The following is a 24,640-nucleotide window of genomic DNA, read 5'->3' on the forward strand; positions in this document are numbered from 1 at the left end:
ATTATTCCCTATTTATAGAAACAGCAGCTGTGGTGTACATGGTACGCATGAGAGGAGACTACGACAAGGTCCCAAGGAGCTCCCTCATCCCAGTTAGCTAGGTGATGTACTTCAAAATGGCAATTCCTAGCTCGTCTATGAGGTAGATCTCAAAGCACTTTACAAAGGAGGTCAGTGCAGATGTGGAAACTGAGGCACAGAGCATTAAGTGGCCTGTATATGGTCACCCTGCGGCAAAGCCAGGAATAGAACCCAAGGGTCCCAGTCCACTGCTCTATCCACTAGGCCACACCCTCTCCCAAGGGTAGATGGAGGAAAAGCCCCGCACATCCCATAAGAATTTGAATCCTTTGCCTGGGCAGCTCCAGCAGATCACCTGTGTGTCTAGGAAAGCAGAGGGGTGACTCACCAGGGTACATTTTCAGCCTGATGCAGCTGAATTTGCCATGTTCACTAGCATTAACAGCAAGTCCTCGTGCATCTGGACAGCAAGCACGGCGGTGAGTTTGTGCCATGCATCCACACATCCAGAGAAGGGACAGTTTGCCTCCGGGATGTACAGCATGTGACTGTAAAGGCAGCTTGGAAGTGTGTTCTGTGGTGCTCGGGGCAGGGTGGGCCAGCTGGCCAAGTCAGGAAGCCTCACCTCCTCCCCAGCGCAGACACCTGGCCAGGTCATTGCCCGTTCCCAGTGGCAGGACAGCTACAGGGGGGTGTTTCAGCAAGTTTGCCTTGTCTGCAATACAAAGAGAGAAGGCTGTTAGCACAGACACAAGCCAGCGGCCTCTCGGCTAAGTCCCCGTCCTATCATTCACAATGCAGAGGCCCCCGGGAAAGCGCAAAGAGCTGAAAACCAGACTCAATCTTTCTGGGGAAAAAACAGAGTGATTCTGCTTCTTTGTGGCACTGCAGATTCCAGGGAGAGCCTGTGCCAGCCTGGAAATGGGGCAAATGCATGTGAAAGCATGAGCATACCCGGGTAGCAAGCAAGTGTCCTCTACCCCTGGCAATTCCATCCACAAGAGGGCAGCTCGCAGGCAGGAGCCAGTGTTTGATAGCTCAGCCTGCTTGCCAGGAGCTGCCAGAATATGCCATTGGTAGGCACCTTCTAACACAAGGGCAGCAATAGAGGCTCAGAGGCGTGTCTTCAGAAAAGAGCTCTGCACACCAGGGAGAAGCCATGTGACCCGGTGTGGCAGGCAGGCCACGGGGCAGAGTGTGGAGAGGGGTTCAACCCGAAGAGCCATGGGAGCAGAGAGGAGCAGAGGGAAGGCTGCAGAACATGACAGGGACAGGACAAAGCCAGAGGGGTGGCAGTGAGCAGGGCTGCCGTGGATGATAAACCAGACAGCAGGAGGTAGGCATTTTCCCAGCACTGGGGAAGGCTTGGGGGCAGCAGGAAACCAGCGCCAAGTCAGGCAGGAGAGAAGAGAGCTAGGGCAGAATGGGGCCCTGCTGCCCCTTAGCCTAATTTCTGGGAATGTGCAGGTCTGTTCCCACCACATGGAGTCAGACCAGCGAGCTCCATCACAGCATCTCATCCTGGCTACAAGCATGGCTGCTCCATGGTGCGGCAGCTTACACAGCTCCTTAGCTCAGGTCTCCTGGGCACCTGTGATCCCGAGTTACCTATGCAGTCCAGGATCCAGCCAACAGTCCCATCCCCGCCACATGCCAGGACACGAAAGTCTGGGGTGTCCCGGAAAAAATTCAACCTGGAAAGTGGAAGCACAAGGAGGGAGAGTCAGGTGACCACAGGGGATGGCTTATTGCTGGCAGAGGGGTGGGAGAGGACGACAGTGGCAGGGAGAGGTAAGGATGGGGTTTGGAGATGTGGGCTGTCTATTATCTCCATACCCAGGAGTCGGTCCCCCTCGGTCCAAGTTGTACACTTGTCTGGGGTTGAGCAGATAGTGGAATTTCCGAAGGACTCTGTGGAAATAGAAGGCGAGTGAGAGATGGAAACAGAAGGAAACTATCCCTGGAAAGAAAGGAGAGCCATGCAAATGGGCCGTCTGGCCTAGAGGATGCGGACAGAGAATCTACCCACAGGGCAAGGCTGGCCCGGGGCAGATCCCATTGCAGAAATCCCGGCCAGAGCCTGCCACCAGGAGGCGCTGCTGTTGTTTACTCTCAATCTTTGCTTATTATGTGGGGCTCCTAGCAACACAAACAGAGAGGAAGAAAAGTCAGCAGCAAAAACTCAGTGCCCCAGGGAGCCGGGGCCCCCGAGCACTCCCCACTGTACTGCAACTTTCACTCAAACATCCCTGGCAGGTGAAGGACAGCTCGGACTAGCTCCAGCTCACCCATATCATGGAAGGACCAGCATGGTTAGTAACGGGGCCCCCAGTCTGCCCCAGGGGAACCTGTGCAGGTTGCCTCTGTCCCATGCAGCTCCCCTCATCTCTACCTGACCCTAAGCTCCCCAGATCCATAGGCCTGACTGGGGAGGGAGCAAATGCTCAGCCAGTGCCTCTGGGGAGCAGAGAACATACCTTTCTCCTTGTCTCCCTCCACTCTTGGGATTCACGAACACCAGCAGAGGGTGGGTCCCGGGCCTGGGAGTGATCTGAAATGCAAAGAGCAGAACACGGCCTGCCCCTGAGACATGTATGAAAACCACTCATCCACGGGGGTGGGGGTGGGGATGGGTGGAGCTGCGGATGAGCTCGAGTCACCAGGCCCTGCTGAAAAGGAGGCAACACAAGCCAGGATGGAGAGAACCCAGCACGGAGGAAGGCATCAGTGAGGGACACTGAGCACAGGCTTCACACCATGGCTCCACGCCCAGTGGGGAACTGCCCAGCGGATGATGGGGGACAGGACAGGGCAGAGCTGTGTGGCTGCTCAGCTCTGCCTGCTGATATTTTCATCATTAACGATGTGCGTCATGATGCAGGCCCCAGGCCCATTGCACCAGGTGCTGTTCAAACATAGAACAAAGAGACAGTCCCTGCCTGCAGTCTACAGAACAGATGGATGCAAGAGACGGACGGGGAGCACAGGGAAACAGGGAGATGATACTAGTGCCATAAACTGACCATTCACTGAAGCTGTGCCTCAGAAACAACAGGCTGCACAAGGGAGAAATAAAGGCCATTATGGGGAAAGGATCGCAGGGTCACTGACACACCAGTACAGGCTGTCCCAGAGTTCATTCCAATACCCGGAAGTCAGTAGACACAAGCAGAGCTGGCCAGCAGGGGGAATGTGACCCCAGCCAGCCATCAAAGTGCAAGAATAGTCTAGCTCCCTGTCAGACTCTCATCCCCTGCTGGCCTGGGCCTGAGACTTCAGCACCCTGCCCCTGGGTTTCTCACTCCCAGGTCAGCATCTGAGCCTCCTGAAGACCGAGGCAGCTCAGAGCCACTTACCTGCAGGCCGTGCTCGTCCAACGCAGTGGTATTGAATTTGAAGGTCTGGGCGGTGTCGTCTGGACAGGTGCTGGCAGGGGAATCGCTGTCTGATTTCCTGGGGTGGGACTGTCTGTCCTTTTAGAAAGAAAAAGATGCACGGAATCTAACAGACGAATGAAGAGCGGTGCTAAGAAGGGACATTTGTTTGTCAAACTCCAGCTTCCAGGATTGGTCTAGCAGAAACAAGTCCCCATGGGGGCATGAGGGGCTGACAGCCTTGCAGTTTCCACGACAGTGGTCATAGTGTAGGCACAGGACCAAACACCCTGACTGAGAGCCAAGTCACAGTCGCTCAAAGACCTGGAAATCACACGCCAAGGCAACAGCCACACCCAGCAAAACCACAGCCTGCAAGCATTGCCCCCCAGCATCCAATAGTGCCATCCCCAGAGAGCATGCACCGAAGGACGGGAGATGTCTCATCATGGCACAGTCTGAGCTGTGATCTGCTGGTTTCTTCCATAGGCCCAGTTACAACCTGCTACATGGTGGGGGAAGACATTTGTGTGTGCATGGTTATAATAGGCCAAGTGTCTGGACCATGGTGGCCCTGCCCCTTCCCCTCCCTCCTGGGAGTGGGCTTCTGCTGGAAGTTTATGCTTATTTATTATGTGCCATGCAGGTTCCCGTGCGGCTGAGGAGGCAATATCTGCTACTCAGCTTCCCGGGTCCCTTGGACTCCCCAGGGAGATTATAGATGAATCCAGAAGCTGAGTGGCAGATACCACCTCCTTAGCCACCCTGGAATTTGCATGGCCCATATACAAGCTCAGCATTCTCCGCCAGCCACTGCCTGGCTGCACCTCTCCAGCACTCCACCCCCCATCCCAGAGGTCCCCACCGCCACTCGCTGGTTCCTCCTCTCCTCCCCGTTTGGTTCTCCTGCCGCCTTGTCCCTCCTGATTGGGGGGGAAAGAGGAGGGATGCACACTTTGAGCAGTGGTGGTGTTGGGGCTGAACCGGGAGCGGGGGAAGGAGAGGAGAGACGCATGCAGCAAATGGGGCTGAGCAGGGGAGGGGGCGGAGTCTGAGGTGGAGCAGGGATGGGGCTTGGGGTGAAGTGTGGGCAGGGTTATGGAAAGAAGAGGTGGAGGATGGGGAGTTCGCCTCCTCGAGGGGAAATTTCACCTGCCACCCATGTGTGTGTGGTTTTGCTGGGCGGTGTGCACTGCAAAGCTGAGCCGATCCTTTGAAAGCCACAGTGTAATTGGACAGAAGAAGTTTCTTTGTGTTCAGTAAGGCCAGCTATATTGTGGGTGTGAGGAGCTGTGCACTCTTTACCCATCCGGCGCATGGCAGGATAGCAGTTGCAACCTTGCAAATTAAAGCAGCATGGGGTGGTCAGAGTTAAGGCTGTGCCTTGCGGTTCCTTGAGGGGTGCCCTGCGGGCAGCATCGTGTCTGTTGTTAGAGGAGTGAGCATGCTGCAGGGCTGCGATGCTACTGGGCTGATGCAGGTCTATTGGTATGGGGCTGGGATGACTGCTGCCTTGTTTTAGGATTGCCTTGCTCCGCGGGGCTCGCAGGGTGGAGTCATGCACTCAAGCAGATGTGGCTTTGAGTTACCATAGGTTTCGGGGGGGGGGAGACATTGAAGAGGGCATGTGCATGCCCATGCCCCTCACTGCCATACGGGCCAGAAGAGGCTGACTTACCAGAACCACTGGGCAGATGTCAGAGGGCAGCAAGATGTGATCCTTGAGCTGCCCCCCATCACACTCTGGCTTCACATGGGAAGCACATTTGTTGTGAAGCTGGGAAGAGAGAGAAAGGAGCGTGAGAGTGTGACTGCCTCCTCTCCCTGCCCCTCCCCTCTGGGCAGCTGGCCTCTCAGCTCTGGCTCTCCAACCCTTTTTGCTGACAGCATTATGTATGGAAGCCCCAAGCACCACAGACCAGAGAGCCCTGGGCACTATAATATGGGCTGAAGCAGGGGGAGCAGAGTTCAGCTGAGGGGTTTTCTATCCCCCATGCCAATCGCTCTCTGCATTAGCTTTCCCCACTTCCCTGCTTCCTGGAATCCCCTCATATCATTCTGTCCCTGCTTGTTTCCGCCCTCTTCCTGTTGCCCTTGTCACGTCCCCCCCTTTGCCGGGATCTCAAGGGAAGAGGGCTCAGGGCTGCTCTACTACATGTCACAGTTTTGAAAAATATTTTGTCCCACATGGAGATGAAAGTCCCAACTGTGCCATTTTGGGGGGAAGGGATCTCTGGAATGTGCCACTGCAGGAGAACTGAGGCAGAGTTTTTCCGCTTGCCAGCTGCCCTCCTTGGCTTGTGTCAGTTTCCCCACAGGTGGAGCATGAAACTAACAAGAGCCTTCCTGGCCTCATTCGGATTTCTGCCATGGAACACTTGAATTTTGCTGCAAGAGGCATCGTGCCGATGGAAGGGTCGCAATCTGCTCCACCCCTAAGTGCTATTGTGCTGGGGAAAGTGACATGTTGTGGATTCCTGCAGCACAATGCGTGAGTGGTCAAATCCTCGGCCCTGTGCTAGGGAGTGCCAGGGTGACTGTCCCTCCCTAGCCTGCCTCTCAGATCTCATCTCTAACCTGAAGGAAGAGACGGTTAAAGTGGGCTGGGAAACCAACTGAGGCTTCTCCAGGCCTGCCACAGCCTTTCCCACCCACTGGCAGAGGCCATTGCCTGTATTTGTCATGCTGGCACAATGGGCCGTGGGACTTGTCAGACCCTGTGTGAGTGCCGCCAGGGCAGCCGAAGAGCTCGGGGAGCCCAGTTCTCCTTTAGAGCTGGCACCATTCTCCTCCCCCTCGCAGAGCCTGTGCATTGGGCCACCTGTTTCGGCCGCAGAGTGAGCCCAGTGCTGATGGCAGTTGCTCAGTCACAGCCTGAAAAGACACAAGCTTCCCCTGCAGCCCTGGCTGGCAGACCTGGACCCAGATATAGTGGGGTCACAGGTAGGTCATTCATTGTTCACACCCAGCCAGCCGCTGGCTTCTCAGTGGAGCCGCTAAGCACTCACAGTGACAGGAATTCATAGGAGGGCTCACAAGGAATGGGGCGGGTAGCTGCTCATTTCACACAGGCCAGCAGCTCTTCTTCTACTTGCCAGGTAGTAATGGGCTTTTGAACATTCCTGACATGGGCTGGTAACCTAGGAGCAAATGGTTTTGTGTATCCCACCCCCCGGAGCCATTCAGTCTCCCTGACATCCCTGCATAGTGTCCCCTCCACGTACTCACTGTGATTTGACACCATGCACAGTGTAGCCCGGTAATACCCTGGTAGCACTTGATGCTTTTGTGGCACCGGTCACACTTGACTGGGGAGTTCCCCTCGATCCAAGTGTGCTGCATGACCTGAAAGAACAGGTGAGAAATAAAAGAGACGATGCTATCTGGGCCAGCATTGAAACCCAGAGGCTAACGGGCAATGGGACTTGGACACACAGGGAATCTGTTGAGTCAAAGGTCTCCCAGGAGACCCTGGATAAAGAGGGGTCTGGACTGCCACTGCTCCGTTCCCTTGGACACTGGCCTGCTTTGCACACCAGACAACGGCAAAGAGGCCCAAGCACCAGCAGATGCTGTCCTGTTAAAAAGAGCTGCTCTGCGAAGTTCTTGGACATCTGTCTTTGCCCTGTTCTGAGGGGGTAACTGGATGCAGGCTATCCCTGTATGGCCAGCCAGCCACAAGGAAGGCTGCCGGCCCCATCCTCTGATGCTCCCCCTCTTTGGGAGAGCCAGTGCTATTATACCTTTGGGGAGCCTGGCACGTAGCGTAAACCATGGGAACCAAAGGGATCTGCAGGTTAATGGGCAGGGGTGATTATATGGGGGGGGGAACTGGCCCCATCCTCATTGTCCCCAGTATCCATTCTGGTGGAGCTTTGGACCACTCCCAGCTGCATCTCAGGTGAGTCCATTGACCAATAGTCTGCTAACCCCCCAGCTAAGGTAGAGCGGAAGTCCTGCTACTGAAGGGGAGGGGGGTGCCCACCCTTCCACTGCCTCATCTCCCCTGCTGAGTGCAGGTACACAGCTGAGCTGCGAGCCACTCTCACAGGGAAATCCCATGGCTGTCACCGATAACAGCACATCCTGCATGGGCGTTAGCAGAGCTGGAAGGGAAACCAGACAGCAGTCGTGCACACACGTGCTACTCACATTTGTGTTCCTCTTGGATTTCACGTATGTGCTGATGCACGAGGCAATCTCTTTGGACACACACCGTTCATGGACGGTATATTTACAAACTGCAGCAGAGAGGGGAAAAGAAGTCAGCTGTGACCCCTCGGTACATGCATGCAGCATACACTTCAGAGCCGCCCCAGGATACAGACAAGAGCCAGAGTTCCCATGCATCCAGGTGATGCGCTGTGTTGGCCAGAGCCAGAGTCAGAGCACGGAGACAAGTAGTGGGAGCTACCCACCATCTCGCCTGCCATGTGAAGGGGTGGGCTGCCTGATAGCTTTTGAAATAGAATGAGCCAGAGCCTGCAGGTTTCCAGCAGCACATGCAGGGAAAGGTTGAGCACCTTCAAACTCCACTGACCTCCAGGGGGAGCTAGGCACTTACTGCCTCCCAGGCACTGCTTGGCAGTTGCAGGCTCAAGTCTCTACCATTGAATTAACAGGAGAGCAGAAAGCCTGGAGGAAGATGCTTCAGGGAGGGGAGAGCAGTGCCCCTTGCTGGCAGAGATGAGTGATGGGCACCGTATAACTGTCTAGGGAACTAGGGTATCGAACCTGACCATGAGCACTTTGGAGGATCCAGCAGAACTCAGCAGCTGCGAGGAGAACAGGACCTCAGTGTAGTGGTTATCTAGTCTCTGGACCTTGGGAAGAGGGGTGCCTTACTGGGAAGGAGGGGTTGTTTGCTTGGCTGAGTGTTAATGTTGACACTCCATTCTCAGCTCTCCCCGGTTGGGCCAGGGCACTCCAGGCAGGGGAGAAGGACCTGGACTAGGGGAAGGTTTTACATTCCTTGGGCAAAGCCAGGTGAGTTAGGGATCGAGGTTCAGACTAATCTCTGAATTTCCCAGCCTTTGGAGACTGCAGTCAAACATGTCAAGTTACGCAAATGCAGCTTTTGTTAGAATCATAGAGTCATAGAACATCAGAGTTGGAAGGGATCTCAGGAGGTCATCTAGTGCAACCCCCTGCCCAAAGCAGGACCAATTCCCAGACAGATCTTTATCCCAGTTCCCTAAATGGCCCCCTCAAGGATTGAACTCACAACCTTAGGTTTAGCAGGCCAATGCTCAAAGCACTTAAGAATAGGAAAGCAAGAAAGGGCCAGAGCCCCATTATCCAGAGCTGGGGTTCTGGCTGCGGCCCAGTTATCCAGGGCTGGGGTTCCGTCCGCAGCCCCGTTATCTGGGGCCAGGGTTATAGACTCATTGACTTTAAGACCAAAAAGGACTATAGTGATTTAGTCTGGCCTCCTGCACATCGCAGGCCACAGAACCTCACCCTCCCACTTCTGCAATAGACTTGCTTTCCTTGGATGCTTGTGGCACCCAAAGCATCCTGAAAGAAATTACAAGGGCTGTGCTGCAAAGCAAGGGCAGGGGCTGAACGCTGGTCAGTATGCTGCAGTGCGACAGGCCATGCATGAGGCGCAGAGAACTAGGAGAGCGGGACTCACAGGAGCAGCACAAGCCTTGTTTCCGGACCCCCAACAGCATGGTGCGACAGAAGTTACAGTAGGCAGGTTTCTTGAAGTGCTTCAGTCTCCAGGCATGCTGCCCGTCATCCTTCACGTTCTGCAGGCAAAGCACAGCGGGAGTGTCATGGTATAATTCCCCACTCTGAACCTTAGCGTCCAAAAGATGGGGTACCAGCATGAATTCCTCTAAGCTCAATTACCAGCTTAGTACTTGTAGCGCTGCCACCAACCAGGAATTCCAGTGCCTGGTACACTCTGGTCCCCCCAAAACCTGGCTCGGGGATCCCCAAGACCCAGACCCTCTGGATCTTAACACAAGGAAAGTAAACCCTTTCCCTCACCATTGCCTCTCCCAGGCTTCCCCTCCCTGGGTTACCCTGGAAGATCACTGTGATTCAAACTCCTTGAATCTTAAAACAGAGAGGAAAATCCACCTTCCCCCTCCTCCTTCTCTCTCCCCCTTCCAGACTCTCCCTGAGAGAGAAAGTAATCCTAACACAGAGAGAAATTAGCCTCTCTCTCCCTCTTCCCTCTTTTCTCCCCACCAATTCCCTGGTGAATCCAGACCCAGTCCCCTGGGGTCTCACCAGAATAAAAAAACAATCAGGTTCTTAAACAAAAAAAGCTTTTAATTAAAGAGAGAAAAAACAGTGAAAATTATCTTTGTAAATTTAAAAAATGGAATAGGTACAGGGTCTTTCAGCTATAGACACTGGGAATACCCTCCCAGCCTAAGTATACAAGTACAAATTAAAATCTTTTCAGCAAAATACCAATTTGAACTCCTTTCAGCCAAATACACATTTGAATTCCTTCCAACCAAATACACATTGGCAAATACAGAAAACAACCATAAGCCTAACTCGCTTTATCTACCTAGTACTCACTATTCTGAACTTATAAGAGCCTGTATCGGAGAGATTGGAGAGAAACCTGGTTGCACGTCTGATCCCTCTGAGCCCCCAGAGTGAACAACAACCAAACACTAACAGCACACACAAAAATTTCCCTCCCTCAAGTTTTGAAAGTATCCAGGATTGGTCCTCTGGTCAGGTGACAGCCTGGCTCACTGATCTTGTTAACCCTTTACAGGCAAAAGAGAGATGAAGTACTTCTGTTCTATTAACTCTTAATTATCTGTTTATGACAGGGAGTTAGGGAGAAGCATAGTGCGGGTCTAGGGTAGATGGGGCAGCAATTCGCTGACACCAGGGACTGTTTGAGGTTCTGTCTGGAGAAGGCAGCTGATCTGCTTGTGCTTTTCCACTGTGTGTTTAAGGAAAATAGCAGGTCATTTGGGTAGCTTTACCCATTTCTCCCCATTGCTCTAAAAGCTCCCTAGAGTCAAACACTGACAAACAAAGAAGGTGTCTCTACCAGGGTCCCGCAGGGGTCAGCAAACTGGGAGGGTGTCTCTAGCAGGGTCCCGCAGGGGTCAGTCCTGTATTCGGTACTAGACCATATTTTCATGAATGACTCGGATAATGGAGCGGAGAGTATGTTTATACAATAAGTTGGGAGGGGCTATTAGCATTTTGGGGGACAAGACTAGAATTCAAAATGACCTTGCCAAATTTGAGAATTGGTCTGAATTCGTCAAGCTGAAATTCAATAAAGATGAGTGCAAAGTACTTCACTTAGGAAGGAAATATCAAATGCACAACTGCAAACTGGGGAATAACTGGGCAGGTGATAGTACTGCTAAAGAGGACTGGGGGTAATAGTGGAGCATAAATTGAATATGAGTCAACAATGGGATGCAGTTGCAAGAAAAGTGAATATCATTCTGGGTTGTTTTAATAGCAGTGTTGTATGGAAGCCACGGGAGGTAATTGCCCCACTCTACTCGGCACTGGGGAGGCCTCAGCTGGAGACTGTGTCCAATTTTGGGTGTCTCACACTAGGAAAGATGAGGAGAAACTGGAGAGAGTCCTGAGGAGAGCAACAAAAATGATAAAAGGTTTAGAAAACCTGACTGATGAGGAAAGGCAAAAAAACTGGGCACATTTAGTCTTCAGAAGAGAAGACAGAGGGGGGGACCTCATAACAATCTTCAAATATGTTAAGGGCCATTATAAAGAAGATGGTGATCAACTGTTCTCCATTTTCTCTGAAGGGAGGACAAGAAGCAATGAGATTAATCCACAGCAAGGGAGATTTAGTTTAGAGATTAGGAAAAATTTTCTAATTATAAATGTAGTTAACTCTGGAACAGCCTTCCAGCAGAAGTAGTGGAATTGCCCGTTTGCTGGGGAACTCGGAAATCCCTGCAGATAAGGTTGTCCCTTCGGGTATGTCTACACTGGAGCAGGAGGTATCATTTCCAGCTTGAGTAGACATACCCGCTCTGGCTCTGACCAAGCTAGTGTGCTAAAAATAGAAATATCATTGCAGCAACGTAAAGAGTGGGATGGGACAACCACCCAAGTATGTGCCTCAGGTTTCAGACAGGATCATACTTGGGGTGACTAACCCATCCAGCTGCTCATGTTGCTGCAGCCACACTTCTATTTTTAGCATGCTAGCTCTACGAGCTGGAAATCATACCTCCCGTGTAGACGTACCCATAGTGTGCCAGGCAAAGAGATGTACAAGTTAAACTATTACATAGAATATGCTTCACATCTAGCTTTCTGGTTTGCTAGATCCTCCTGAACAGGTGGAAATATGGCAGCTTGGTACCTACATACGTGGACACATTCCTTATTAACGATAGCTTGGGGGAAGACCATGCTATAAACAAATACAAAACCATCCGGCACTATTCAACCTTCTTCCAATATTAGGCGGCTAAGAACACTCTGAACCAACAGCCCCATGATGCTGGCTGTCATCTTATTTTTTGGGACTGTAAAGGCCATCATTTCTGTACCGAAGAATCCTAGCTCGCTTCCGTATAAACAGTGGTGCTCCAGTCACCCAGCGATCTAGAGAGGAATTTCCCAGATAGATAGTCTCTCTCTCAATCTCTCACACACTTGAGTTTAACAAATAATTCATTTCACTCATTTTGCCTCTTTCTGTTTACCAGCTGCCCACAAATAGCTTACAATTGATTCCAATGTATTTGCTATGCAAAGTCACTTGCTGAACAATTAAAGCAAATCATTCCGGCTCAGCCTGTGCCCAGTTTGTTCAACCTTCAAGCTGTACTGATTCTCGAGAGATTACACACAATACGTTTGTGTTCCCTGATTGGATGAGCACAGCTCTTAGGCTCAGGTTTAAGTCACAGGCACTTTCCAATAGTCTTAAAATTCCCTGTTCCCTTCAACATTCCTGCCAGTCAGTTTGTTCGCTAGCTTATCTGGGGAGGTCAAACACAAGAAGGAGCACAAATACAGCTGCAGTGAATGCGTTTCACATTTCAAATGACTACAGACAGCAAATTTTACTGGGATGAATTCAGGCCTAATATACACTTTACATATAAAGAACATCAGAATGAATAATTAACCTCTGGAAGTCAGGAAATACCTTAACTCTACCCCTTGTACTTCATCACACAGTGAATCAGTCCCGAAGCAGACACTGGGCTATCATCAAATATTTGACCCGCTCTTCACATTTTTGAAATGATTAATAATAAAAAAAAAGATTCTACATGCAAACAACAAGCCTGGTGTGCTTGAGATCCCAAATGGCTGAGACAAGAGAGAGACTGAAATCTTAAGTGGAAACCAGGGGTGCTGGAACCGCGGGGCAGGGGGCCGTGGCAGTAAGGGTGAGCAATGGGAGGAAGGGGAGGGGTCTTGGAGAGGGAGGTGGCATGGGGCAGGGTCTTGGGGCAGGACCGGCGCTAGGGGTTTGAGTGCCCTAGGTGGATGGCAATTTCACTGCCCCGCGCGCTGGTCCCGTGGCTCCGCATGAGCCACTGCAGTCGTGCCTGCGGAGGGTCCGGTGCTCCGTGGCTCTGGTGGAGCTGCTGCAGTGATGCCTGCAGGCGGTCCACCGGAGCCGCGCGAGCAGCCGACCGTCCGCAGACAGACTGCGGCAGCTTCACCGGAGCCGCGGACCAGCGGACCCTCCGCAGGCACCACTGTGGCAACTCCACTGGAGCCACCTGCCGCCCCCTCTGGCAAAACGGCGCCCACCAATTATTCTGGTGCCCTAGTCGATTGCCTAGGCTGCCTAAATGGTAGCGCCAGTCCTGTCTTGGGGGAAGAGGCAGTGCTAGGGCGGAGCCTCAGAAGGAAGAGGCGGTGTGGGGGCAGGGCCTTGGAGAGGGGCAGTGTGAGGCGGTGGGGCCATGGTTTTGGGTGCTGATGGGCCCCCCACTGTTAGGAAGTTTCTATTGCCCCAGTGGAAACGCCTTTTAACAGCCAACCAAAAGCACTTTTCTCTTTCAAGATCTAAAATCTCTGTCCTCAGGTGTCTCTCCTTAGAGCTGCTGATCCCACTGGCAGCTGGAGCAGCATGGCCCACCCTGCACTGAACGCTATCAGACTAGACCACAGAACACAGAGAAGCCTCAGAGCCTGAACTCAGGCCTTGGCAAGTAGGTGAAGAGAGACTGTCTGGAAAAGTTTCGGGCCATATTCATCCCTGGTGTAACTCTGGCCCTTTAAAATGTATCTGAGCTGCCGTTTCCCCCCATGCCCACGTACTGCCTGTGAATCGGGACTTTAAAAAGATTTTGTATTTGTTCATTTTCAAGACCCTTCTTCCAGGCTAACTCCGCAGCTGAGGCAAAGCAGCGTGGAGCTGAGAGATGCCAGCTGAGGAGCTGGCCTGCAGTGGCCTCCTGCCATTCCAACCTGTCCCTCCTGCACTCTGAAGACATTTGAAAGGACAGTTTGGTCTTTAAGGAAGGCCCCATTCATTTTCTATCTAGTCACCAAGCAGCCTGATTCCTGTCAAAGGGCTGGCTCTGTGCAGCACATGCACTCCCCACAGCATGGCTGGAAAGAGGGTGAGAAGACATGGTTGCGAGCGTTCAGTTTGTGAGGCTCTGGTGCCCTCCTGTGGTCCTATGTTGCCCTCTGAATGTTCCACCAGCTGTCCCCAGCATCTGACCTTTCTGCCTATGTCCTTTGTAACCATTCATTGTCTAACCCCCGTCAACACTGCCATTACAAATCGCAGGCAGTAATCAGACCAGCCTGCCCCCATCAGAAAGCAGGGTGGTTTTCCTGCTGCCCCCAGGCAATACCTGAGCATGAAGGCGTCTGTATCAAGAGGAGTCGTTCGAACACCACACATGCACAGCAGAGGGGGTAGGTGCAGAATAATGGCCCAGGGTGATATGTAAGTGGAGATCTTCCCAGGCCCTTGCTGGGACACTGGCCCAGTGCAGCCATCTTAGAGGTGAACTCACACCTGGGATGCTGCCACAAAGCGCATGCCAAATGGAGTCCTTGGGAAGGCCGCAAAGGAGCTCTGTGGGGGCTGTAATGGTCCTGGAGTAGGGTGAAGGAGAAGCAAACGCTGCATAGCTTGCCCTGCCCCTGTGTTCATTTTAACCCTGGCGTGGTCAGAACTCTATTCTTTGGGCAGAGTTGTTGCAGGAAGGAAGTGTTCCCCTACCCCTCTGCCATGCCCCAGTTCCTCCAGCCAAGTGCTTGGCAATTGAGTTATACCTGAACCCTGGGTTGTACATCTCTGGAGACCAGCCCTGTAGGGCCTGTCCCATCTAAGCCCAGCCCTAGGTACTCACAGTCTCCATCCCCAGCAAGACTAGCAAGGGGATGGTGGTCATGCCGCCCCTGATCCACTCTTCCAGCGTCACGGTGCCATCATGATCATAGTCTATTTCCTCCATCATCTCCTTCAAAATCTAGAGGAAACAAGAGTCCATGGGAGTCCCCATATTCCTGAAGTTAGTGATCCTGCTCATTGCACCATGGGGAAAGAAGGGATAGGTCAGTGGTTTGAGCATTGGCCTGCTAAACCCAGGGTTGATAGTTCAATCCTTAAGGGGGCTATTTAGGATCTGGGGCAAAATAATCTGTGAGGAACAGTACTTGGTCCTGCTGAGAAGGCAGGGGCCTGGACTTGATGACCTTTCAAGGTCCCTTCCAGTTCTACATTTCTATGATTCTATCGCACACGCCTTGCACAATGACCAGTGCATTACCGGATCAGTGACCCAAGGCAGAGGCCTATGCCATTCCAAGAGGCCAGCACAAACCCCAAAGCCCAGAACATTTCCACCAGCCCTATCTACCCCTCATAGTGTAGCCCTCTCCATGTTCTCTCCCATCCCTTACACTGGCACGCCCTCCTAACTAGTCCATCAGGTCTCTTCAAGCACCTCTTCTCTGAACAGCCCCGGAGGATTAAGAACAGATGCATGTAGATGGGATCTTTGTTCCTTAGCTATTAATCTAGTCCTGCCTATTTCTCACCTTGGGTCTCCATCCTTGATATTTCCACCGCAGTTAATTGCCAGGAGCAAGCAGAAGGCTCCTGAACAGCAAAGACCCTGTTTAGAAGCCCAGGAGTGGGGAGCCCAGTGCCTCCACACAGGGATATCTCTGGGGAGTCACACTTGGGGCAGGGGTGTTTTTCCGAGCTCGTAGCACCAGCAGTTCATTCAGGTGGAATTCACCTCAGTCTTCCCCACTCAGTCTCTCCCGACCATCGCCCCCTGCCCAGCAGTCAGAGGCTCCGCTGTCACTTACCGGCTTGAGCTCCGTAGAGTCCCACTCCAAGTATTCTGCCACGTGCACCATTTGATTGATGATCCGATCTAGCTCCTGAGCTCAGATGAAAGGAGGAACCAAAGAGAAACAATCAGCACTGCCCCTGGGACATGAGCAGGCGGGAGATAAGGCATGTGGACCAGAGCCCTGCTGGGCTAGAGTCACACAGAGAGGCAAGCCCTCGCCCAACCTTACACCCCAGCCAGTCCCACTGGTTTCAGTGGAGAGCAGGTGGGACATTTTCCATCAGAAAAGAGTGTTTAGTTGGAATTGAGATTCCAGTGGCGGGATTCCTGCCAGTTCTCCCACCTGCTCCTTAGCAGCCTGCCTGGGTACGTCCACATAGCGCTGTTAAACCCGCTGATGTTAAAACACAGTGTAGACACATATCCCTGGGGGCTGGTAGGTCCCCAGCTCCTTGGCAGCCCACAAGCCTTGGGAGACCCAGCTCCCGAGATGCCTGGCTCTCAGGCTCCCCAGCTCTCTTCTGGCAGGCTGCTGGGGCTCTGGGCCACTGGGAGAACTGGAGAAACACTGTGAAAAGACCCAACGGAAATGTTACCGAGACTTTTTCCATATGAAATGTTGAGGTTCCCGTTCCGTGGGACATGCAGATATTATATTTTCCATTTGGTTTCAGGCCTACTTTTTTGTTTTCATCAGGGAGTTCCCCAGGCAATGGGAATCCCAGTTTCTAGCAGCCTCTCTCTCAGCAGGGCTATTCATAGAGTTAGGTGCCAGTCAAGGTGACTAAGCATATCAGAATCTGTCCCAAATGGACAAGACAGAGAAATGGTGGTGTGTGTGTGGGGAGGTGGGGGGGCTGGAAGAAAGATAGCAGGGATTCCTGCAAAATTAATGTAGGGGCCTCAGCAGGAACCTGCAACAACCAGAGAGCGCAAAGCTCAGAACTGAAGGTGTGTGTGGGGGTCTCTCTCTCTCTGCCCGGAATAGGGGTGTGGCTATGACGGTGGCTTTTGCTGTGGTGGGGCATTGACCCTGAGGAAATCATGTCCTTCTCTTTCACCTAGAAACAAGATGGCTGAGTGAGAAGCAGGTGATTCTTTGAGGGAGAGGCACTGACTGCACTTGCATCTGGGTAGCTTCTTTGCACAGTGACTGCCACGAAGGGGCTGCCTGGCCAGAAGGAGGTGATACGTCTATAGCCCTGGGCCAAATGGCCAGCAGAGACCTATGGCAGTGCATCAGAGATGCTCCGCTGCAGTGCACATAAACACTACAGTTCTCTGTTGGCCGGCCCGATGAACTAGTGGTCTCTTTGTGAGACAATACATATTCCATAAAGAAATGGCTGGGAGGACAGAGCTGGTTTTTGCAAGTGTCTCTCCAAGGGCCTCCTAGGGCCCTGTATTGCCCTCGCATACCCAGCTGCCATCCCCCAGTATCAGTCAGCTTGTGTGGCTACAGGCAGGTGTCTCCCTGCGTGCAGAGCTCTACATGCTAGGGCTTACCGAGCTGTCCAGGACGCCGTTGCCATCGGTATCGTAGAGACGAAACATAACTGTAAGAGATACAAAGACACGGGATGTTAGTGACAGTGGAACATGGGGCGAGCGCCTGGGGCTGCCTCTTTGTCTGTTGGCACTCGCTCCTGGGAGGAATGCAGCCACTGAACCTGCAGCCTCCAGCCCAGACCCTCTCAGAGGTGGGAATATGGCATAGCCAGCTGTTCCTCTCTCCTCAGTCAAGCACAGTCAGTTGGACACCACCAATCCCCAGATACGTACACAGACTGAGAGCCTCCAGCGCCATGCTGGAGCAATGCCGGATCTCCATGGAATAGCGCTGGCATTAAGGTAGAGTGACGCAGTGGAGAACCAGGCCCACTGTCCCCATCGCCCCTCGTCCCCATCAGCACTCTGCCCCCAACCCCGGAGTGGCGGTGGGCATAGGAACATCATCTGCCTCAAACGCAGACCCCCACAGACGAAGGCTCCCCCGACCCGGGTGCTCTCCACACCACCATGAGGGGAAGCAAGACCGTGCAGCTGTAGTGGCAAGTGACTTCAAGACAAGGACTGAAAAGCAAGCAGCGCTCAATCCAGTGGCAGTTGCCAGAACCGCCAGGGAGCAGAGCTAGCAAAGTGGGGGCTTGCAGACAGACCTCAGTGGACAGCCAGTGTGCCTGGGCAGCTAGATGGGTGTCGATCCCAGCCCTTTCCCCGCCCTCAGCTTTTGCCTTTGGAGCATGTGCTCTACAGGGAAGGAGTGGTGCTACTGCAGTAACACCCACCATCAAACCAATACAGCAGGGGTGGTCAACCGATGGCTCTGGAGCCACATGTGGCTCTTCAGAAGTTAATGAGGCTCCTTGTATAGGCACCGACTTGGGGGCTGGAGCTACAGGCGCCAACTTTCCAATGGGCCAGGGGGTGCTCACTGCTCAACCCCTAATTCTGCCACAGGCTCTGCTCACACTCCACCCCTTCCCGCCCCCTCCCCTGAGCCTGCTATGCCCTTGTTCCTCCCCCTCCGAGCCTCCTGCATGCCACGAAACAGGTGATGGGGAGGTGCAGGGAGGGAGGGGAAGGTGCTGATCAGCGGGGCTGCCGGTGGGTAGGAGTAGGGTGACCAGACAGCAAGTGTGAAAAATCGGAACAGGGGGTGGGGGATAAGAGCCTATATAAGAAAAAGACCCAAAAATCGGGACCGTCCCTATAAAATCGGGACATCTGGTCACCCTAGATGGGAGGCACTGGGAGTGGGAGAGGGGAGCTGATAGGGGGCTGCTGATGTATTATTGTGGCTCTTTGGCAATGTACATTGGTAAATTCTGGCTCCTTCTCAGGTTCAGGTTGGCCATCCCTGCAAAACGGGGTCAACATTACTCCAGAAGAGCAAGACATTTGCTAGACAGACAGTGCAGTCTAGTGGACAGAGCCTTGGGCTAGGATGCAGGAAACTTGGATCCTGACTCAATCACCGGCCTGCTGGGTGACTTTAGGCAAAGCACTTCACCGCTCTGTGCCTCAGTTTCCCCATCTGGGAAATGAGCTCCTTTGCAAAGCATCTAGTGCTCTACAGATGGACAGTGCCAGGTAACAGGTAGGGAGTAGTTCACTTCCTTCTGGGTATGGCAGGAGAAGCAAGAACACAGGAGACAGGCATTCTCAGCACATCGGAGGCATGGGCAGCCCTGAAGGACAAACATGTAATTGTTTCTGATCCTCAGATACAGGAGGATTTGAAGGTGATATTGAACTTCTCCCGCCTGACTTCGTTGGCTGGGAGCCAGTAAATTCTTGGCACCCGGGGAACTGTTTGTTTTAATCTTAGAATATAAACTCTCCTGCACTGCTTAAGGCTTAACAGCTTGATACTTGTGCTCCAGGGTTGGACTGGGCCACCTCAAAGTCTCTCACCATGCAGGGACTTTCCCCTATTGGCTGTGGCATGAGCTCCAGAATGTAATGTTTTATTAAAAAAAAAAAAAGAAAAGCACTTTTGGTTACAGACAGCCTTCCAAATATGAACCCCACTTAGACCAGTATGGCGAGATCTGCCTGCATCTGCAGACAGTAGGGTGACCAGATGTCCCCATTTTATAGGGACAGTCCCGATTTTGGGGGCTTTTTCTTAGCACCTATTATCCCCCACATCCTGATTTTTCACGTTTGCTATCTAGTCACCCTAGCAGATAGCCTGAGACAATCGCTTTGAGATGTCTGAACTGCCCCACGCATTTAAGGAGACATTGACTCTGGAGTCTAATGACACCTTAAATAGCAACACTGTTAACTGTTTCACTGCTGATCAGAGTCCATAAGACAGGAAAGGGACAGTCATATTATGAAGAGAGGCATTATGTAGTGTGAATGGGAAATTCAGTGGGTATCACGAGCAGTGTGTGGGAAACGATCCCTGCTCATTTTGTCAAATCACCTCGCTGCTAGTACTGCTCTCAAGAACTGCAGCCATTGTGTATCTAGTTAGCTGTGGGTTCCCAGTGTCTCTGGCTACATTTTGTCTTTTTTCCAGCTTTAGAGTGATGTGTAAACCCAGTCTGAGAGCAATGAAGGTGGCAAAGACGGAATTGCTCCAATAAACACACTTTACGCCCAACACCTCGAGTCCCCTGTTTATATAGGGCCACTAGAAATTCTGCCACAATAGAACACATTTTAAGATGCTTTCAAGATGGTTTCATAAACAACCTACCAAAAGATACTGCCCCACCCTCTCCCACAGTGAGCATCATCTCTTCCTCCAAACCCTAAAACTATAACAAGGCCCCTTTAGAAAAATCATAAAAACAAAAGACAACGGAGGCCACACTTGTGCTCCAGGGTTGGACTGGGTCTAGGGGGCAGCCTCATGCAGTGCTTAATTTGTGCCAGGGCTTGAAAGGGCTGAGCCCCGGCACCTCTAGGTGTGGCAGTTCGTAGCCCAGGTACCTCTGGGCTTGCTGCTGCTGCATCAGTTATGCATGTAAAAAACATTGCCTGAGCCTCAGCATTTAATTGCTTGAGCCCCGGCACCTCTGTCAATACGAATTAAGCACTGGCTTTGTGCAATTGCATTGCCTGCTAATATGACAAGGACCTCTTCCCCTTGCAACTGTTTGATGTGCATGATCCTCAGACAGACACAGGCTGGTAGCAGCATCCATCCCTCGGCACAATAACCTGCTCTTCGCTCATCTTCCTTCTGCCACCAATCTTTGTGTCGGCTAACAAGCAGCGGCACACAGCAGGCAGTGCATTCACCAGTGAATGACTAAAGCAAGCCTCGGGCAGAAGGCCAAGCAATTTTAATGAGCACAGCGGAAGAGATGAGTAATTATTGCCCAGCAATGCATGGCCTTTCTTGTCTTATTGCTGCTCACAAACAGAATCTATAAATAAGTCTTGTGCGTGTTCTGCGAACCATTGAAAATAGACAGTCGCTAGCTCCCAGGATCCCCTGCTGTGCACTCTGGCTCCCCATGGAGCCTGTCTATTCTAGGGACATGTTCTCAGAATTTCCCCTTGGTGCTTGTGCCACTGTCGTCAGCCACGCTGGGAGCCCTAGTGTAGACAAGTTGCCAATGGCCGCCAGGGCCAGCTTTAGGCCAATTCCCCCAATTCCCTGGAATCAGGCCCCGCACCTAAGAGGGACCCGTGCCAGGGCACCTTTTTAATATCTTTTTTTACTCACCCGGTGGCGGTCCACTCCGGGGGTCTTTGGAGGAATTTCAGCGGCAGGGGATCTACTCCGGGGTCTTCAGCGGTGGGGGTCCTTTGGTGCCATGGAAGACCTGGAGCAGACCCCCTGCCACCAAAATGCCACCGAAGCCCCAGACTGACGCCAGGTATTCGAATCGGGCCCCACAGTTCATAAAGCCGGCCCTGGTGGCTGCCAGTGTAGTCAGCACTGGGTCATTTCAGCCTGCTCTGGGTGAGGTTCTCTGAGATGGTGTTGAAGATGTGGCCCTGCTAAGCTAGGGCTCCCAACAAGGCTGACTCAGTGTTAGCCAGTGCTGGATGTTTTTAGCCCAAGGCCAGGTTTTAAAGCTATAGGCATTCAGCATTGCAATGCCTGTCTCATTTGCCAAAAGGATTTAGGCATAGAGGAGCCAAAATTCCACTGACAGTCAATGGGGCTGGGGCTCCCCCAGGTATGTCTACCCAGCAACTGGACACCTACTGCGGGGTTATGTCACCTCCCCTCTGATTTGCTCCTTGACTTGTACTGAGCATGCTCAGTAACACTGCTGAAGATGGTTGCTCTCTCTCTATCCCTCCACTATGGGCAGGCGCAGGTCATCTCTGGCTGTGTAGACTTCCAGACTCGGGCTGGGCTCTGGGCTCTAGGACCCTGCAAGTTAGGAGAGTCCCAGGGCCTGAGCTCCAGCCTGAGCCTTTAAATCTACACAGCAATGAAACAGTCCTGCAGCCCTACCCCATAAGCCCCAGTTGGTTGGCGCAGGCCAGCTGCGGGGTTTTCTTTGTAGTGTAGACACACCCTAATTGCCAAAACTCCTTTTGGAAATGAGACTTAGGCTCCTAAATCCACTAGGCATCGAATGCTAAGCACAGTCCTACCTAAGTCCCTTTAAAAATCTGTGCTCGAGTCCCTAGCATCGAGAGAGGCCAGTGTTCATCAGAGCTGCAGTGCTCTGAATCATGCCTGAGTCATGCCAGAGGACACTGTGAACTGGGTGAAACAGGCACTTCTTTCCACCTGATAAGGATGAGGCTGTTTATTATACGGGCAGTGGAAGGCTGAGGATGGCCTTAATTGGTCATTTCCTTGCTTGCAAGAGCTGGGGTTTGGGAAGAGATGTGAGAGGCTGTCACGTAACCACCTCCACTAGTTGTTTAAATGAAACGTTTGGGGCTTGGAATTCTGTATCAAGCTCCTGGCCCATCGGCGTACAGGAGAGAAGCACAAGGGAGCGAGAAGACATGGTTCCTACTCTCTGTTCTACCGCACGTGCCCTGGGTGACCTTTGACAAGTCACCAAAGGCCAGATTTCATTGGCACTACTCCCGGTGGGAGGTCCCATTCAGTGGGAGTCAGGGTGGGTACCACAATATGGCCCATGCCCTTGGGTTCCCCAGAAGAATGGCTGTCCTCGCCACGCAGGGGAGTTGTGAGGCTGAAGTAGTGGGTTGAGCACTCCAAGATCTGTGGGCATGGTGCCAGAGATGAGCAAACCACTGTTGTAAAATATCAACTCTGATGCAGGAAAATCTTACCAATCCAATGTATTTCTTCCCATCCTCTCCATACAGGGCATTGATGTGCTGCCCTTCTCTGCTGTGCAAGGTGAAAAGCCAACTCACATAGTATGTCCTGTATAATTAACAATGAGCGAGGGCACCTACAGCCTTGGGAAGGGATCTTTTCCATTATTTTAACTCAAACTGGATAAAAGCAATAAATACCAGGAGTGAGACATAGCAGAAATGTACATGTGCATATTTGAGCAGTCGAGCTTTCCCCATGTTTTTTCTCCAAGAAAAATCCTGAATGTAATTTTTTCATTTGGATTTTTTCTTGAGGGAATGTTTTAAAACAAAATGCAATTGTTTCAGTTCACTTTGATCAGAAATTTCCATTTCCTTTGGTTTTACAATCAAAACATTGTACACGCTTTGGAATTTGGTGCTTTCCCTTTTCTCCATCTTTTTTTTACCCTGGAGACGACAGAAAAAATGTTGCTAGTGGGTTATTTTTTCATTCTTTACTTCGTGACTTTTCAAAACGTCTGCAGCTTTGGAAAAGTGGCAGAGAGGCCCAAGGAACAATGATGCTCTCTAGCATTGCCTGGTGTTCATTATGTGGGTCGTACTTACAGCAAGTTGAAATTTTTTTTGTCAAAGCAGTTTCCCATCACAAAACACTGTTTCAACTAACTGGAATAATTTCCGTGAGTTTGTAGAGAAAACAACTGGATTAAAACCATTTCGAAAATGTCATATCTTCCCACATTGACATTTTTGGTATAAAAAGTTTTGATTTTTCATTTCAAAATGACTTTTTGTTTTGAAATGTATGTTATATTTAAAAAGTAAACAAATTACAAATGATCAAACTTGAATGTTTCAAACTTCTCAAAACAAAATGGTTCAGTCAACCAGAACTTTGTTTCATGACAAATTGTGACATTTTGACTTTTTGTCCTGATTCAGAATGCAATTATTTTTCAAAAGCTCAACATTTTCTGTGGGATGGAAGACTCATTTTCCAGTCAGCTCTAGACATGCTTTTCTACGTAGCAGACAGAACGTCACGTACACATCTGAGGGAGAGGACTGTATAAATACACCCTCTAGTCTAGTAGAAACTACCCTGTGTTACAAGCTGGGAGCTCGGGAGTTTTAATACTAGCTCTTCCTCTGTCCGCTGTGAACATTTTTAGCACCTCACAACCTTACTAATAGGAGCCAGGTTACACTAACAACTAGGTAACTGGCTTTAAAATCTGGAGTGTGTGTAATTTGAAAATGGCCCTTCTTTAAACTGGAGATAGATTTTCCTCAGGCTATTTTTAACATGTATTAATTAAAAAAATTAAATGGCTCCTTCGCTGAAACCAGAAGACGTGGCCCGTGCTAGTCACCTGCTGGTGTTTGTGCATAAGTCTGTTCAGAGCAACTGGCCGTTTAAAACCAAAGCCGGTTGTTGTTCACTGCGGAAGAGTGAACCATGTGGAAGCCACAGAGACACTCTGGGGCTTAGGCAGGGCTGGGCTAGGGGCAGCACTGAAGAGAACGGGAAGGACAGGTGCAGAAGGGAGGGAAGCTAGCATTAGGAGTGAAGATACAGGGGCTGTTGGGAAGTGAGAAGCAGCATGTGGGGATTCCCTGCCTGGGGAGAGGGGATGCAATGGGAAACACAGCAACTAACGAGTGTGCAGCCTGGCAGCACTGCTGCGTTTCATACAGCAGAGCGGATGACCTAACCCCAGCTCCTCTGGGCAGGAGAGAGCACACATAGGCGCTGCCCACGCTCCCCACACAGCCTCCCTCAACATCACGTGCCCAGGAATAGTGGGGGACGTAGCAGCCAAGTGTCCATCCCCATTAGTATTCAGCACAACCCAGTTAACATGTGTGAGAAAGCACAGCCTGACCCCTTTCAGGAGCCTCTCTCTCTACCGTAGGCAGCAGCTTTGGGTGTTGCAGGTTAGCAGCACTTGAATTGAAGACACAGGCTGGGGGAGAGGCCACCCTATATGGACTTAAAGAGGAATGTTGTTTAACAAAAAGCTCCCAGAGGTTTGGCTTTCCCACGGCTGTGACTGATAACTGTGGCAGTGCCCAGGGACCAGAGCTGCACTGGGCGAGTCACTGGACAGACGAGGAAACTCAGAACCCTCCTTGCCCCAGAGAGCTCCGAGTGAGCTGACGCTTTTCAGACAAACAGCTTAAAAATGCAGCTTCTATCAGCCCAAAAGCATTCATGATTTTGACACAAATTTACAAAATAGTTTCAGT

The 24,640-nt window shown here is 51.6% G+C and overlaps 1 protein-coding gene across 5 annotated transcripts in view; it reads right to left on the reverse strand.

Moving 5' to 3' along the window:
* The window catches only part of DGKG (diacylglycerol kinase gamma), a 139,596-nt gene that overhangs the window by 63,595 nt on the left and 51,361 nt on the right, over positions 1-24,640 (reverse strand). For all 5 annotated transcript variants that reach the window (XM_030575609.1, XM_030575611.1, XM_030575610.1 and 2 more), the window contains 12 exons: positions 17,168-17,217; positions 15,675-15,749; positions 14,708-14,827; positions 9,031-9,148; positions 7,548-7,636; positions 6,624-6,740; positions 5,074-5,172; positions 3,378-3,494; positions 2,499-2,572; positions 1,858-1,932; positions 1,630-1,715; positions 647-736 (listed from right to left, as the gene is read on the reverse strand). In XM_030575609.1, coding sequence (XP_030431469.1) covers positions 647-736; positions 1,630-1,715; positions 1,858-1,932; positions 2,499-2,572; positions 3,378-3,494; positions 5,074-5,172; positions 6,624-6,740; positions 7,548-7,636; positions 9,031-9,148; positions 14,708-14,827; positions 15,675-15,749; positions 17,168-17,217 — 1,110 coding nt within the window. The remainder of the gene's footprint in view (positions 1-646; positions 737-1,629; positions 1,716-1,857; positions 1,933-2,498; positions 2,573-3,377; positions 3,495-5,073; positions 5,173-6,623; positions 6,741-7,547; positions 7,637-9,030; positions 9,149-14,707; positions 14,828-15,674; positions 15,750-17,167; positions 17,218-24,640) is intronic.

Source organism: Gopherus evgoodei, chromosome 9 (assembly GCF_007399415.2).
Source record: "Gopherus evgoodei ecotype Sinaloan lineage chromosome 9, rGopEvg1_v1.p, whole genome shotgun sequence".
Classification (NCBI taxonomy): domain Eukaryota; kingdom Metazoa; phylum Chordata; order Testudines; family Testudinidae; genus Gopherus; species Gopherus evgoodei.